General features: G+C 45.0%; 1 protein-coding gene across 1 annotated transcript in view; it reads right to left on the bottom strand.

Annotated features, from left to right (window-relative positions):
* ENPP2 (ectonucleotide pyrophosphatase/phosphodiesterase 2) overlaps positions 1-7760 on the bottom strand; it is a 131982-nt gene extending 124222 nt beyond the window's left edge. The window contains exon 1 of the mRNA XM_055128713.1: positions 7662-7760. Coding sequence (XP_054984688.1) covers positions 7662-7682 — 21 coding nt within the window. The 5' untranslated portion in view covers positions 7683-7760. The remainder of the gene's footprint in view (positions 1-7661) is intronic.
* Positions 7761-16496: the final 8736 nt, after the last annotated feature.

Genomic DNA, 16496 nt, shown 5'->3' with positions numbered 1-16496 from the left:
ATATTCTGAGGTACTGGAGATTAGGATTTTGAAGTAGTGCAGGGATACAATCCAACCCATAACAATACATCTTGTCTGTTCTGTTAAACAGTCACCAAGCTGATTTTCAGTGTTACCCAACAAAGATCTGCTTTGCAGAAGAAAATATTTTACTCTACCATGGAAACCTACCTCTTGTTGACTGTCTAAGATGAGCTATTTACTTTAGAATAAGGATCTAAGGGCACAAGCATGCGCCTTCTCCCAAACACCAAAGCACATGGCAACCTCTCTTTTCAGAAATCATTCTCAGCTTGGAACAAACATGTCAGTACTTTTCATTACATAAATTCATTAACCTATTTATTTATTTTGCAGTGCTGGGAATCAAACCCAGAGCCTCACACATGCAGGGAATGTGCTCTACTTTTTGTTTTAGCTACATCCCCAGCCCAAACTTTCCTTATACTTAATTAGAAATAAAACTGTGTCGCCCTGAAATTTTACACTTCATACTCCATTCTTTCTTAAGAAATACACCACTTTTGCATCCATCTAAAGACCATCATCATGTTTCCAACAGATACTATCATGATAATTTAGGTCTAATAAGTATATATGCACATATACAATTTTTTTAAATCTTATATAATAAATTCATATATTGTCTAAGTTGAGCTACTTAGAATAAAAATGTTAAGGTAAAGTTAGATATTTTTTGTCATTCATCCTTCCTGAGCAATCCAATATCCTTTTTCAGCATGGCTGGTCTTACTATTTTAGGAAGCATATATACCCCCGCACAATAGACCGATGGGTTCAAGAGCATATGCCTAAGGGGATCATCATAGCATTATTTACAGTGTAAAAGAGTATATAATCCAATGTCCACTAAGAAGAGTCTGTTAAATAAGCACCGATGGTATGGATCTTATTGCATCCATAAATGATCACAGATTTTAAAAATACAATATAGCATGAGGGTGACATTATTTGCAATATTGTTATTGAAGATTAAATGATAAAGAAACATGCGATGATATCAAATCTTAAGATTATATGTCCATACATCAATCTAGAAATTAGTCAAAATGTCACTATGCTGATTGCTAGGTATAGGGATTATAGACAATTTCATATTTCTCTTGACATTCCATTTTCCCACAAAATGTGTTAACACTTATAAAATGAGAGTATGACTTTTCTTCAATGTTGGGAATTTCCTCCTAAAATGTTATCTTAGACAGCACCATTTATTTATTTTTTAAATAATTTTTTATCGAATTACAATGATAAACACATTTACAAAGTTGTTCATGATTGGGCTTCAGTCATACAATGCATACAATGTTCCAACACCCATCTCTTCACTAGTATATATTTCCCACCACCAGTGGTCCCAGTTTCCTGCCTGCCCTCTGTCCCTCCATTCTCCCCATTCTCTCCCCCACCCTTTTGGGTCTTATGGTTTGTAATACAGATAATGAAAGGATATCAGGTATATCTCTTTACCTACTTTCAACACCTAGTTCCTGTCCAAAATGATCAGTTCCAACTATTATTGACATTTATACCATTTATACCACTGAGTTCCATTTTCGTGTCTTTCAGGATACATTCACACACTAGACTTTAAGGAGATAACAGTAGGTGAATTTTGTAAAACCTAATTTTTATTTAATATTTGAATACGCTGTCATAAGAAAGCTTAGTGATGGACTCAGAATTTTATGTAGATTGGGCCTTCATTTTTAAAAAGTATATTCCAGGGAAATGCATAGGCTGTACAGAAGATGGGAAACCCTGACACAGAAAAGCAGGAAGCAGTAAACAACATTCAGCACAATGCTAGGTCCACTCTGAAAATACTGGTCAGCACAAGCAGTTCCTAGAGTTTCTTCTAGCAGGATGTTAGGGGAAAAGGCAGGAATAGCAAGTCTGAAGGATGTGTGATCACAAAACTTATCCAAACAAAGACTCTTTAGAGAGTGAAAGTAGGAGCTTGTAATGTAATGTTCTTCAGTTACTATAAGACAATATGCATCGCATCACAGACTCAAGAGGGAAACACACACACTAAAAAGAAAAAAAAACTTATAAGGGATGAATCACCACAGGGCTTCAGTACCAGACGAAGATATTTGAATGCCATAGATAGAATCTTTCTCAAATGACAATGTCCTCCACCCTAGCCATGTGTCCCTTTCTCCACTTTTTCAAGATAGTATTCAAGAATTTCCTCTAAATATTTCTGGGACAAAGAGCTCATTACCATGAACCACTTCCTTAAAAAATTCTTTCTATATTGAGCTAAAATGTATCTCTCACCCATTTTGGCTGCTGCTAGCTTCTCAGAGAGACCAGTACAAGGCTAATCGCTCTTCAACACTCAAGTGGAGGATGTAAAGAGAGAAGAAATGCTTCTTTAGAGCTCCTTTGCTGTCTTGTAGTCATTTTCCTGTGGTTGATATCTTACAGTCATTTCCCCCTGCATCATTCCTGTAGTTTGTCAGTGCTTGTTCTATAACTCCTAATTGGCTTGACAATCTTCTTCCACTCTTGTCATCTTTCTGCTACCATCTTCATTGGTTTTGTTACCGCAAGACTGCTAAGTGACTTTCTCTTCCTCTTAGTTCAGCAATTATTTCTATCGCCACCAAAATAATCTTCCCAGGACACAAAATTGATGGTACTATAGCCCTGTTTACATCTCCCAGTGTCTCCCTTTTTTGCTTGAGGATCAATCTGGTTCCATAACATAAGTTCCAGCCATTATCATGACTCTGGTCTCATGGTTCTCATTCCCTCACCTTTCAGTGTGTCCTTCTCTCAGTTCCTTAAATAGGCCTCTTCTCCCCAACCTCTTGAAGGCACAGTTGCCTATGCTGACAACCCTTTTTCCTCTACCACCCACTCCCTACTCTGCTTTGAGTCTCCCTTTGAGTCTCCATTTAAATGCAGCATCTAGAAAGCAAGTCTTGGTCCCATTAGAACTGGATTAAAATACACCTCCACAAATGGTTCAAAGGGCCCTTTCTCTACTAAAGCAAGGGTAACATTAAATTAACCTCCCCCCTGCTGATTTATCTCAAACTTTTTCTATTCCATAAACTCCATAAGAGCAAGTCTGGCTCTTTCAATGCTGCTAACCTGAGCATTTAGCACAGTAGTCAACACATAGCATGCTAAAGATGTGACTCAGTTCCCGTGTGTGTCCTGAACTATAAACAATTGCTCTCAACATGCTCCCTGCACAATAGAGTGGAATGACTTTCACCTTCCTTTTATACTTTAGTAAAAGTTAATGTTACTTTTTTGTTTGGGGGCCACACTTGCTGGTGTTCAGGGTTTACTCCTAGCTCTGCTCAGGTATCACTCCTGGTGGGCTCAGGGGACCATATAGCATGCCAGGGATTGAACCCAGGTTGGCCACAGGCAAGGCAAGCATCCTACCCACAATACTATCACTCTAGTCCCAAAGTTACTTTCTTTTTAAAGAAACATCAGCTGCTGATTTTTATCCTCAACTTAATCCCCTGAACCTGTTCACCAAAGAGTGCTCAGGGAACCTGCCTCGCAAGCAAAGTCAGGAGTTCAAATCCCTGGTATTTCACATCTACCAAGCACGGGCTCTGCTAGTTAAGCCTGGCAGCTCTGCCATCTACAATTCCCACCATAAGTGATTTCTAACTGCACTGCAACCAGGTGTATGTCAACAGCACAAAAAGGGTTTTGACACCTAATAGCAACCCAGCCAAATTTGACACCTAATAGCAATTAGTGGGACACCTGGCAAGCAAGCATGTGAGTACCACAGTAAACTCCGGCGAGCACCACAACCATTAAGTCGTGTGCCTTGGGTAAGAATAAGAGTCCCCATGAGTATGTGTGCCAGTGCCCGAAGTAAAGAAATGAAAACCTAGGTGAGTGCTGTGGTCCCACAAGCAAGGACTACAATCTGATGATTGACCCCCAGCTGGGAACACCAGAGTTAAAAAAAAAAAAGTGAAAGCACCACAGCCAGGCTTGTGCACAACCCCCAGTCATCACCTCAGCAAAAGGAATGGGGAGACAGAAGGGAAATGTAAAACTGTATGAAATTTTAAAATAAGCTTAAATAGTTAAAAATAATAATGAAACCTATGCACCTTTACTACCACACAAAGCCATTACTAGCTGACTCCTTTCATTCCTTCTCTCCTCCCTTCCTTTCTTGTCCAATCTTTCTCCCTTTCCCCTTCCATCCCTCTACACCTCTCACTGCTTCAACATTGACCTGCAAAAATTTGCCCCCATGCGCAATCCATCTTATATCTACCTCTGCATATTCCTCCCAAAATCAAAATATACTACAATCTAATGTTAGCTTTTGGGCTCGGAAATCTTTGTTTATGTCTATTCTCTGCAACAAATGTCATCCATGTCTTCATGAATGTCAATGATATTGAGTAAAACAAAGGAAGACAGAGTCAAGTAGCATATTACCAAAGACATCTCTCTGTTAACCAGCTCTTCTTTACCAAGTGCATTCAAACAATTCTGAAGCCAAGTGCATTTTTCCAACAGAGGAGAATATGCAGAATTGGATTTAGGCTGACTCCTTCTAGTCACCACCTATTGTCTTGGTCTACAATACTCCTGAATAGGTTAATTTTTTGATTGGAGATTCTTAGCCTGAGGTTCATGGCAGCTCAAGAGAGTTGAAGGGTTGGTGTGGATGAGCTCCCAAAAAGTCTCTGAAAAGAGCCACACTTTTTCGAGTACAGTTTTTCTAAGGATAATAATATACATCTGAGTCTTCAAAGGGTGATGGTTTCAAACAAGACCAGCTTGAAGTTTAAATAACGATAGAACTTACTCATTATTCACTTCTGGTGTTTGGGGAGTGCACATTCTCTCTCTAGAAAACCAAAACTGCACTTTCTCATCTGAAGCCTCCTTAAGCTCCCTCAGAGTTCTGAGAGATCCACCTGCCAATCCCCTCCGAGACCCTAAGGATGCTTCTGAAGATGCTAAAACCAAAAGATCCCTGCCCTCAAGGAGTTTACATACCAGTGAGGAACAGACAATTAAATTAAATATAGAGTTGCAATAAAGAATGGCAAATCCCTGCTGGATAGATAGGATAGTGCAGGGATTGAAGAATTTGCTTTGCATGTAGTCCATCCCATTTGATCTCTGAGAGTAGCTTTGAGCACCTTTGTATGTGGCCTAAACCTCACCCACCCTCCCCCAGGTGAGAGTGAGGGGGACATGGGTGGGTGAGTAGGGGGAAGAGTGCTGTGGGAATAGATGAGATTACAGACTGGAAAAGTTGAAAGACAGGCAACTCTCGGTGTTCTGGCAGAAGGAATAAAGAAAACTCTGGGTATGGGGTGAGCACCTCTGGATCAGGAGTAAATAGACAGAGCCATTTCCAAGAAAAAGTGGCTCCTTGCTGTTTTTTTCTTTTTTTTGGGGGAGGTCACACCCGGCAATGCTCAGGGGTTACTTCTGGCTCTGCACTCAGGAATTACCCCTGGCAGTGCTCAGGGAACCATATGGGATGCTGGGAATCGAACCCAGGTCGGCCGCATGCAAGGCAAACGCCCTACCCGACATGCTATCGCTCCAGCCCTGAGTTTTTAAAAAATGTATCTATTATAGTGTTTCGGGGGTAACACTGGCATTGCTCAGGGCTTACTCCTAGTTGTGTGCCCAAAGTTCACTCCTGACAGGCTTAGGGGACCATATGTAGTGCTGGAGATAGAATCAGGGTAGGCTGCATGCAAGGAAAGAGCCCTACCACTACAGTATTTGCTCAGTCAGGCCTTCTGTTGGGCCTTTACAGAAAAACGGGAGTTAGACACAGACCAAAAAAAAAGATAAGGAAAAAATTCATGTTCGGCAAGTAATTTGCTATGTTTGCACACTATGAGCATAAAGTGCGTGTTTAATTATGCCTAAAATGTGAAGAGAGAGCAAATGCAAGAGGCAACCTAGGTACAAGTCATTGCGACTTTTGTAGACCAACCTTATTCTCAAAGAAACAAGAATCTACCAAAGACATTTTTTTTAAAAGTGATCTTATTCCCTCCCCTACCTCGAATCATGCAAAGACCCTCAGACACAATAAGATGGCAAGGTAAGGGGCGGGGGGCAGTGCCTCCCAAACCATGCCCAGGGCATCCAGGCGTCATTCCTGCAACATTCAACATTCAACTAGGCCAGACAATTTCAGTGCACGTTCTGATCTGGTCCAATAGTGCTGAGGGCCACCAGGGTCACACCCAGGGCTGTGGCATTGGGGTGGTTCAGGGATTTGATGTTGGGGCCTCATGCACACAAGATCTACACTCCAGCCCTTTGAACTACCTCCCAGGCTGGGCCCCTTTGATTCTGAACAAGTTCCTTTGAAGATGCTTCATAGAACAAAGGTGAAGACGACCTCTATGAATGGCTGGTGCTCAGCAGAAAGATTAGGCTAAGATCTGTATGGAGTGGTTGCATGGGAGCAGATGAGATTATGCAGGGAGACTGGGGGATAGAATGGGAAGGAAAATCTCAGAGGACACACCAGCACCCAGGCCCAAGGCACGTAGAGGGGGTGGAAAGCAAATCAAAGTCCCGCCGGGAGCCAGGGCATGGAATCCTGAAAGAAGAGAGCCAATGATTCCTGCTGTCACAGGGAGGACTGGGGAGAGGTGGCCAGTCTTGGGGGGCGCCCACCGAGCTTGTCTTCAGAAGCGAGGGCGTGTGACTGGGCATGCAGGCAGCCCTGGGCGGTGGGCGCGTGAAGACAGAGGACGTCACCCACTTTTTCAAGAACTGTTGGTGGGAAGGCCAGGGAGGAAAGCCATCAAGATGGCAGCTAGCAAGGAGGCAGAAGAAGCTCTCTCACCCTGGGAGCCCAACGGGAGGCCCCCGCCGAGCATGGGAAAGGCGCTGGTTTTTCATGGCCTTTGTCAGGGAGGGAACGGGCCTGAGGCTTACGCGGTTAAAATGCAACCCGGGGGCGGCCGTGCACCCACCCAGACCCTTGGACCCACCGCCCGCAGCTCGGTGCCCGGCGGCTCCGGGTGCCCGGCCCCATCTCCAGATCGGGATCAAAAGCCACTGCGGCTGGCGGGAAGACCCCTGACTTCCTCCGCAAGCCGCCAGGCAAGCCTTGCTCAGACACAGAGGCACAGAGGGCCGGGCTCCGAGGAGCGTTCGCTTTGGGGGCGCCCGCGCGGGGCCCCCAGAAAAGCGCGCCCTCCGTCTCCGGCGTGGAACCCCGGCCGGACCCCACCGAGCGTTCACGGACACCAACAGATGCCTCTTTCCTGAAATTAAAAATTTAAAAAAATCCTTGCGCAGCCCTCGTCCTTTAGGTAAGAGACCAAACCCAACGTAGGGGTGCGCCCAAAGCCACCGCTGGCCGCCGCCCGAGCCCCCGGCCCCCCCACCCCCACCTCCAGGGTCTCGCCGGGCACGGGTTTGAGCTTCCCTCTGCCAGCCCACAAGATCCCTGGGGACTAACTCGACTCTTCCCAGGCAACGAGTGCTCCCAGCGAGTTCTGCATCTCGCACGCCTGGAACACGGCTCGGGTCACCTAGTCGCGCGGGGACGACCTTTTCCTGCACAGCGCCCGGCGCTTTGCAAGGTTTCTGGGCTCGGCGAGCACCCGCGAGGGCGGGACGGGGAGAGGCGCCTACCGTACCCGTTCGGCGCGGCGGCTCATGCTGCGGCCGGAGGGTCCCGCTGGGCCCCGCGCTGCCCACGCTGCCCGCGCTGCCGGCTCCGGCCCGTGCCCCGGGCTGCTCCGGTGTGCACCGCGTGGGCGCCCGTTGGCGCTGGCGATTTCTCCCGGGCCGAGGTAGGCAGGGGGCCGCTGTCCCGGGGGACAATGATTCCACTGGAGGCTGGCCTTTGACAAGACTCACACATGACCTTTGACAAAGTGGCTTTGGGAAGGAAAAGTGGCCCGGACGGCGGAAGACGCGGCAGCCGGGGCGCGCGTTCACATCCCACCCCCGCAGCCGGGCCAAGTTAATTTTTGATCCCGTAGCCTTTCAAGGAGCGTCTCTGGGAGGTTCCATGGGCCTTTTCCTCGTCCTTCAATAAGACTCTTTCCCCGTGTCTGCAAGAATCCTGCGGCACAAGTTTCCTGCGGGGTTGCCAAGGATGAACTCCCCCCAAAATTGCCAGGCTAATGTGCGGGAGGGCAGACACCGGGCTAGGGAGAAGTGGACAGCCTTGGGGGGCGCCCACCGAGCTTGTCTTCAGAAGCGAAGCGAGGACCATCCCATCCCGCACCCTCAGTTTATGCGAAAACTTTTACGGAGCTTTTCACTATTCGTGGTGTTATTTTGGCCTCTTAAACCATGCCCAGGAAGCTCTCTCTTAACACCGAGAGACACAGACGGGCCAGAGAAACAGGGTCTTTGTCCATTCACTGACCCCAGAAAGAGACACCTGAATTAAGGGAGCAGCCTCTTACCAAACCAGTCCAGGTCCCTGCGGGGTCTCCCAGACACTGACTTGATTATGCCACCTTAGGCTGGAGCATAGCACAGCGGGTAGGGCGTTTGCCTTGCATGCAGCCGACCTGCGTTCGATTCCTCCCTTGCTCTCAGAGAGCACAGCAAGCTACTGAGAGTATCCCGCCCCACAGCAGAGCCTCCCAAGCTACCCCTGTCGTATTTGATATGCAAAAAACAGTAACATGTCTCACAACGGAGACGTTACTGGTGCCCACTTGAGCAAATCAATGAACACTGGAACGACAGTGCTAAGGCTCTGGTGGAAACAGAATCTCTAGCCCAGGTCCAAATGAGCAGTGCGCCCCACTCTTTTCCTTTTTTTGAGTAATAGAAGTTGATTGTTAGTAATTATTTTTCATGCACCCCTTGTCTTAGTTTTCCCTCGCTGTTGCTCTCTGGAGTTTTTCAGCTACATTTATTTCTTTGTGTCGAAGGGGGTCTCTTGCTATTATTTGCTCCAGATTTCCTCTGGGAACCAGCCCTGAGGGGCTCTGAGGGGTGGGAACAAGTCCCCTTCACTTCAGTCCGCTGGAGAAGTCCATCTCTTGCTAAAAAGTCAGGGCCCTTTGCAGGATTCTTCCGGAGGGGACACATTCACCAGATGAACCTGGGATTATGGAAGTGGGGCGAGAGCCCCGACAGGCTTGTCATCCTGGAAAGTGGGGTGATGAGAGCTTTGGGGAAAGGCAGCGGGTGGCTCTCCAGATGGCTCCCGACTCAGAGAGGGGTGAAGGGGGCGGTATTCATGCTCAAGCTGAAAGGAGCCCGCCAGGAAATGGAGGACAGCGCTGACCCCAAGGACACCCTGTACAAATAGGTGTCCTTGCGAACTGGGAACAGGAATAGAAGGTGTGGGAGGAGTGGCCCCCGAGGAGGGTGTGGATTTGGACTTTAACCCACCTGTGTGGGAGGAAGTTTGGACTTCATCCTGCAGGGTCGAATGGGCTAGTGTAACTAACTGGCCTTTGGTTACCAGCCCGCAAGCCGGGATGCAGGAGTCCACAACAAGGACAAAAAGTCAACACTGACCGCGCTTGGTGGTTATGTACACTTGCTTCATCCGATAGAAGCGTTTTCTTCTTCCCAGGCCCAACAGGGAGAGCAGTGTATTGAAGCTTTGGTTTTCCTGGGGATTGTAGTGGTACAAGCTACAGAAGAAAAAAATAACAGTTCTGTTGGTAAATTCCTTTGTGTTTCTTCTGACATTCTGTACTTCTCAACAAAAGTGGCTGCTATTTGAGGGTTTTTAAAAAATTTTTTGTGAGGGTGGTGCTGGGGGGAGCAATTAAATAATAAATTGATTAAAATAATATTTAATTAAAGTTATTGAAAATTAGTTGTGCACAGGGCTTATTCTTGGTTCTGTGCTCAGGGATCAATCTTTGCCGGGTTCAGAGGAACATAAAGTGTCAAGGATTGAACACAGGTTGGCTGCATGTAAAGCAAGTGCCTTCTGCCTATCATTATACTCCGATGCTCTTTCCTGTGTGAGTGCTCACCACGCAGGAGCGAGGAGCACCTTCTCTTCCCTCCAGTTCATCCCACCATACTCCTGGCTTTGGGCTTACTGGGGCGTGTCCTTTGTTCCTTCCCTTTGTGATCTTTCCATTTTCAATTGTGAATATCAGTTTACATCTTTCCTCCCATCATCTCCTTGTCATCTGCCATGTTTATTGGCAAAATTTCACCTGAGATATGATTGTCTGTGATAGGCCCATGACCTCAGCCGACATAGACAGAAACAGAGACAAATAAAGTGAAGGAAACAGGAGAAATTTATTGGGGTGCGCTCCCAGGCAGACTCTACAACCCTCGGGTGAGGCTGGAGTAGAGCCATGCCCTGGGAGATAGTAAGGGGGCTTTTCAGTTGTCTTGGTTGGGGAAAAGAGAATCAAGACTAGTGGAACCGGTATGCTTGGTCTGGCTTCCGTTATCTGGAGGGGGTCGACGGTGAGGAAGCATGGAATGCAGGGTGGTGGCTTCCTGTCACCAGGTGGGCCATAAGTCCTGTCTTCCTCCCTGGGGACAGGGTAATCTCTGATTCCTGGAATGTTGCTATCTCATCACTCAGTCACCATTTGGTCCTGGTCGCCATTTTGTCTGAGCCAACCTCACAGTGTGCTGACATCTCACATCACCATGCAACCATTTCCCTGGCTCTTGCTACCTCCATGGGGTCTACAGCATGGCCTCGGAATCCAGCACCCTGCATTCCCTAAAGTACCCCGGCCAACCCATGAATAGGTGATAGGAAGTCACTCTCACACCTCTGCAGATCCCAGTGCTCACCTCCACGGACTCTCCTTCGTTCAGCTCAGCTATCTCCTCTTATCCAACAAAGCACTGAAGTTCTGGGGATGAACAAGACCTCGTCCTGCCGCACCACGCCCCCCCCCCACGCCTGAAAAATTATCTGCATCTCAATGCTTTCCCTCCCACATCAAAGGTGCCCTTCCTGCTGATAGGTGATACACGGAATTCCTCTCTTCCTTTTTTTCCTCTAGAATAGTCATTTAGTCATTCATCAACCAACTCCCTTTCTTTTCCTTTATTCTTTATTTCATGAGTTCAATTGTCAGCTACTTTTAAAACAACTGCAAGAGTGAATAAAACAAAATTTCCCAACATATTAAAGTCTCTCAATGACAAGGCATTACAAAATACCTATGTTTTTAATTTATTAGTAGTCTTTGGCTCTTAGGACACCCAGCAGAGCTTATAGCTTACTCCTTGGCTCAGTGCTCAGGGATCACTCCAGACAGGGCTTGGGGAACCTAAGGGGTGCCAAGGATTGAGCCTGGGTCAGCCTCAATGCAGGCAAGTGACCTGCCCGCTGCACTACCTCTCCAGCCCTTATTCTTGCATTTAATCTTTAATTATTTTGTGTTACAGAGGATAATTAGAAGACTGTCACCTGACCTCTACTGGTCTGTATGGTCTTTCCTACACATGCGGCAATCTTGTATTTAGAGGCAGTTCACTCATCCATCTTTCAAACTTCCTCACCTCTGCGACCCCATGAGAAGCTGTATCTGTAAAAGTGACTACACAGTGGCCTGTTGTCCTTTGTGTGGAGGGGTGGGGTTGGGGCTCGGGGTGTGGGGGGAGGTGGGGGCGGGTAGAGCACGCCCAGTAGTGATCAGGGGATCATGCAGTACAAGAGATCTAGTCAGAGGTTTCTGCTAGATTTTTGTTTCTCATACAAAGCATAAGCTCCAGCATTCTGAGTTTCTCTCCAGCCAATGCGCTCTCAGCTGCGAGCAAGCAAGTAAAACACCAAGGCCTTTTCCATTCGTCCCTGTGTCCTCCGTTAGCTAATCTTGGACCTCAGATGCGAAGCTCCATCTGAAAGATTATAGATAACTATGGAGGGTTAGTCGTGACCCTGCAGCATAATTTTAACCTGACTACTTGAAAGAATTGTGCTAAAATTTAGTCCACCGATAAAAGGAAGATAAAATCTGCCTAAGAGATGAAATCAAACTTGTAAGGAAGATTGAAGTAATGTTGGATTTTAACTTACTTGAAAAAGGTTAAAACAGATTACTCCTGATTGTTCTCAGGGGCTGGAGCGATAGTGTAGTGGGTAGGGCGTTCGCCTTGCACGCAGCCGGCCCGGGTTTGATTCCTTCACCCTTCTCGGAGAGTCTGGCAAGCTACCGAGAGTATTTCACCCACATGGCAGAGCCTGGCAAGCTCCCCGTGGCATATTCGATATGCCAAAAACAGTAACAACAAATCTCACGATGGATACATTACTGGTGCCCGCTTGAGCAAATCAATGAGCAATGGGATGACAGTGACAGTGATATACAGTGGTGGAGGGCTAGTGTGGCATGGATAGTTCACTCTGAAATGAGGGACAAGGGAGTGAGGCTGAATCTTATCAAATGCCCAGGGCTGGAGTAGGGAAAATACTGGAGTAAATATTCAATTCTCCTGATGCCTCTTTTTTTCACTTTTAATTTTATTATTCCTTCTCCCATCTCCTTACTCTTAGCTGTTGCTTGCTGATATTGTGATGACTCAAGGTTGCGCCCATGTCTGGCTATGTTGTTCCTGCATTCATCAGTGGTGGTCACCGGAAGTCACATGTCAGGTTGTGGTGCTTGCACACCGTGTCTCAGAGCTCACTGGAGTTTGTTGTGGTGTTTGCATGTGTCCTTCCCTGGATCATACTCCAGTTGAACTATTCAAATTGTGTCTGTGGTGCTTGCTGCTGAGCTCATACATGTGCTTGTCAAGGGTCAAACTTTCTAGCCATGACACATGTTTTCCTAGTTGTGGTGCTTGTCAGGAACACAACTCTTGTTTTGTTTTTTTTTTTAGTTTTTTGGGTCATACCAGCGATGCTCAGGGGTTACTCCTGGCTCTGCACTCAGAATTACTCCTGGCAGTGCTCAGGGGACTGTATGGGATGCTGGGAATTGAACCTGGGTTGGCCAAGTGCAAGACAAACGCCCTACCCGCTGTGCTATCACTCCAGCCCCAAGGAACACAACTCTTTGTGGTGCTTACACATATCTCTCTGTGGTGTGGCTCAAAACTGTGTCTGATGCTGGCGATTGCAGACAAACAGAGCTAACATAGCCAGTCTTGCCAAAATGTGTTCATTATATGTGGGACACTGAGGATTTGAGCTAGTGACCATTCTCTTGCAAAAGGGACACTCCAAGCCACTACACTCCAGGCCTCTATCTTGTTTGATTGTGTGACTTTTTCAAAAATATCAATAACATTTTTTATGTGCTTAGAAAACTGGAGAAAGTATGGAGATATTTTGATTCATTGATGCTTTTCCTTAATCACTATCAATTTGAATTTTGTTTACTAATTTGGTTCCCATGAAAGTACTAGCCCTTGAGAGCACCCCTGGTTGGTGACTGAGGATTTTCACCCAGACAAACCCAAATCTGCCCTGTGGTCCATCTCAATATTGTCCGACTCTCTACTTTCCACATCTTTACCTTGCTGGCTGACCCACACCAGGTCATCTGAGAGCCTGTAAAAATTTAACTTAATTGCACAACCATGAAAGCTCAAGTTGCTTTTTTGGGGGTGATGAATGAGCTCTTCCAATTTCCTGATAAAAATATTTCCAATAGTGGGGGGGTGATAGAAACAGGACAAGTTGTCACAAGCATAAGTGTTCTTATCAGGTCCAGGTGAGGGTATGTACATACAATGAAAGAAATCATAAGGGATAGTCATCTGGGCCACATAATTTTTTTAATTATTATTTTTTTAATAATTTATTTATTTTTAATTGAGTCACCGTGAAAACAGTTACGGGGCTTTCAGGGTCAAGTCTCAGTCATACTATGTTCAAACACCCATCCCTTCACCAGTGCACATGTTCTACCACCAAGAACCCCAGCATACCCCCCCTCCCCACTCCCCCTCTGCCTGTGTGGCAGATGATTTTCACTTTACTCTCTCCTTACTTTGATCATCAAGGCCACTTTAGAGGACAGACAGATATTGTTTGGTTTCTCTTCCTAATCCTTTGTTGAGTTTCTATTGGTCTGGGTAATATATGCATGTTAAAAACACATTAGATTATATACATTATGCAACGCGCTCTTTTTTAGTATCAGTTGCCTTTCAATAGATATTTGGGGGGAGAAAAAAACATCTGCTTCCTCACTGAGGTGAAATCCTAGTACAGCAAAACCATTGTTTGATGTCCTCAGCAAATCAGGCTTTGGGTGAAAAAGAACAATAGTAAAATCCCTGCCCAGTTCCTAAAAGGCTGATAATGAGTTTTCCCTTAGTATTCATGAAAGCGGTGATAACAGGTTTCTCAGATTAGTCATCAAAGCACAGCTACAGTAAATGCCCCCTACTCTAGGTGCATCCACCATCATCTCTTATCTGGATCCCCAAAGTTTCCTATTTTCCTTGACTTCAATTTGAAGCCTTCTAACAACATATCTTCCATGCTACAATCAGAGGGGGCTTGTTCTAAAATTCTAACCTGACCACCAAATTTCTCTGCTTGGTGCCATACAAGGTTTCCCATGGTCCGAGATGAAGCATCGACTCCTTATTGTAGTTTAACAATAATGTGGTCAAAGTTGCTGCCTATAAACAAAAGTCTCTAATTGAGGATTTGTGTAAACCTGGTCCAAGTTTCAAAAACCAGCTCTTGAGTCCTGGCACCAGTCCACTTCAGCCTAAAACCTAATAATGCCTAGAACCCACTGGAGTACCTAGTGTTTCCCATTATAGGGTCCTGTTTAATCAGTCCTATAGCTGCTTTCATCCTAACAGTACCAAACCATCATATAAGCATCGAGAAATTTCCCTTAGTCTTGATTCTTTCCCCTTCTCCCTTGCCCTCTTCTGCTTGTATTTCTCTTCATCTGAATCAGTCATGGTCTTCTGCCCTCAAGTTATATATCACTTACCTAAGCTTCTGGGACTGGGCAGGTGTTTTCTAGTATGTTCTCAAGGCACTTTGTGTATTACACATAATATATGTATATATATATATGTATATATATATATATATGCTCAATGACCAAATTCCCATTCTATAGTCCTACAACTATCTATTCTAATGTCTTCCTTTGAGAGTATAAGTAGTATCATGATACTTCATGCCCTCCTTGTCTAGATATGTGTTGATCAAGGAAATAAATGACAAGACAGCTGCAAAACTGTACTTAAACTTTTAAACATACATTCAATGCTCATTTTGAATTTTGAGTAACTGCTGTGACCAGAGTAAAGAATATCAGGGCAGGAAGTATGGAAGGAAGACACTGGAGTCTGTATTGCAAACCCTAATGTCTAAAAAAGAGAGAGACAGAGACAGAGGCATAGAGACAGAGACACACAGAGATAGGGAGGAGAGAGAGAGAGAGAACAGAAAAGTGCCTGCCATAGAGGTGAGTGGGGGGAGGGAAATTGGGGACATTGATGATGAGAAATATACATTGGTGAAGGGACGGGTGTAGGAACATTATATGACTGAACCCCAACCATAAGCAACTCTGTAATTGTATATCTCACTGTAATTCAATTTAAAAAAATAAACGCAAATTTTTAAAAAGAAGAAACAAATTAATTGAAAATTTCTTTACATAAAACATATTTGTGGTATTTTTACCAATAGCCTATATATGTAATTTGTAACAAAGCATATTATGAATAAAGTGTTCTTTTACATTTTAGAAAAAGAAAGAAAGACACAGGAATAATCCAGGTAAGTAATAAAGTTGTTATTTTATATAAGTAATAAAGTAATAAACCAAGCAAGGAATCACATCAGTGAAGATGAAGATACAAAGTCAAGAAACATTGAAGAGGGAAAATTTATGTACCTAATTAAACATGAATGTAAAGGGGAGAGAACTGAGGATGATTCTAGAATTTCTAACCTTAGTGACCAAATCCCTGGCGAAGCCATCTCCTGAGCTTGGGACCATGAAAATAGTGAGTTCACCTTGAGATGTATTAAGAACATATCAAACTCCATGCAAAGATGCATTTGACTCTACTATTCTAATATCACACTATATAATATTTATTTATTCCCTACGATAAATATAACCTAAGAGATTTCGGTCTCCTGGAAAGTATGACTAAGAAAGGTTGCTGCAATAGTCGTTTTCACTATGTGGTGGAAGAAGTCAGGGAAGGGGATAGTTATTATAGCAACCACAATTTGGTCCAGGGAAACACGTGGCTTCCAATTTCACTACAAATTTCAGAGAAGCCATAAAAGATTCAAGTGAAATCTGGTTGGTTGATTATAAACATGTGAAAGAAATCCAACCTGGCACGTGTTTCACATTTCCTACCCCTAAGTTTGCCAAATTTTAATCATCATCTGTTTTTCCAGAAAACAGAATCAGCCCAGCTGGTCTTTTGGAAGGATTGGACCTGGGTCAGGAGAACGTCCACACGCCCAGGACCCACAGAGACAGAGAAGCAGCAAATAAATGCCAAGCAAAGAGGAGTTTGTCAACTTCAATTTTCTGTCAGTCTCCCTCAAACCCACTTGT

Source organism: Sorex araneus, chromosome 2 (assembly GCF_027595985.1).
Source record: "Sorex araneus isolate mSorAra2 chromosome 2, mSorAra2.pri, whole genome shotgun sequence".
NCBI classification, from domain to species: domain Eukaryota; kingdom Metazoa; phylum Chordata; class Mammalia; order Eulipotyphla; family Soricidae; genus Sorex; species Sorex araneus.
Note: the sequence above shows the minus strand (reverse complement) of the source record. Positions and strands in the feature narration are given on the sequence as shown.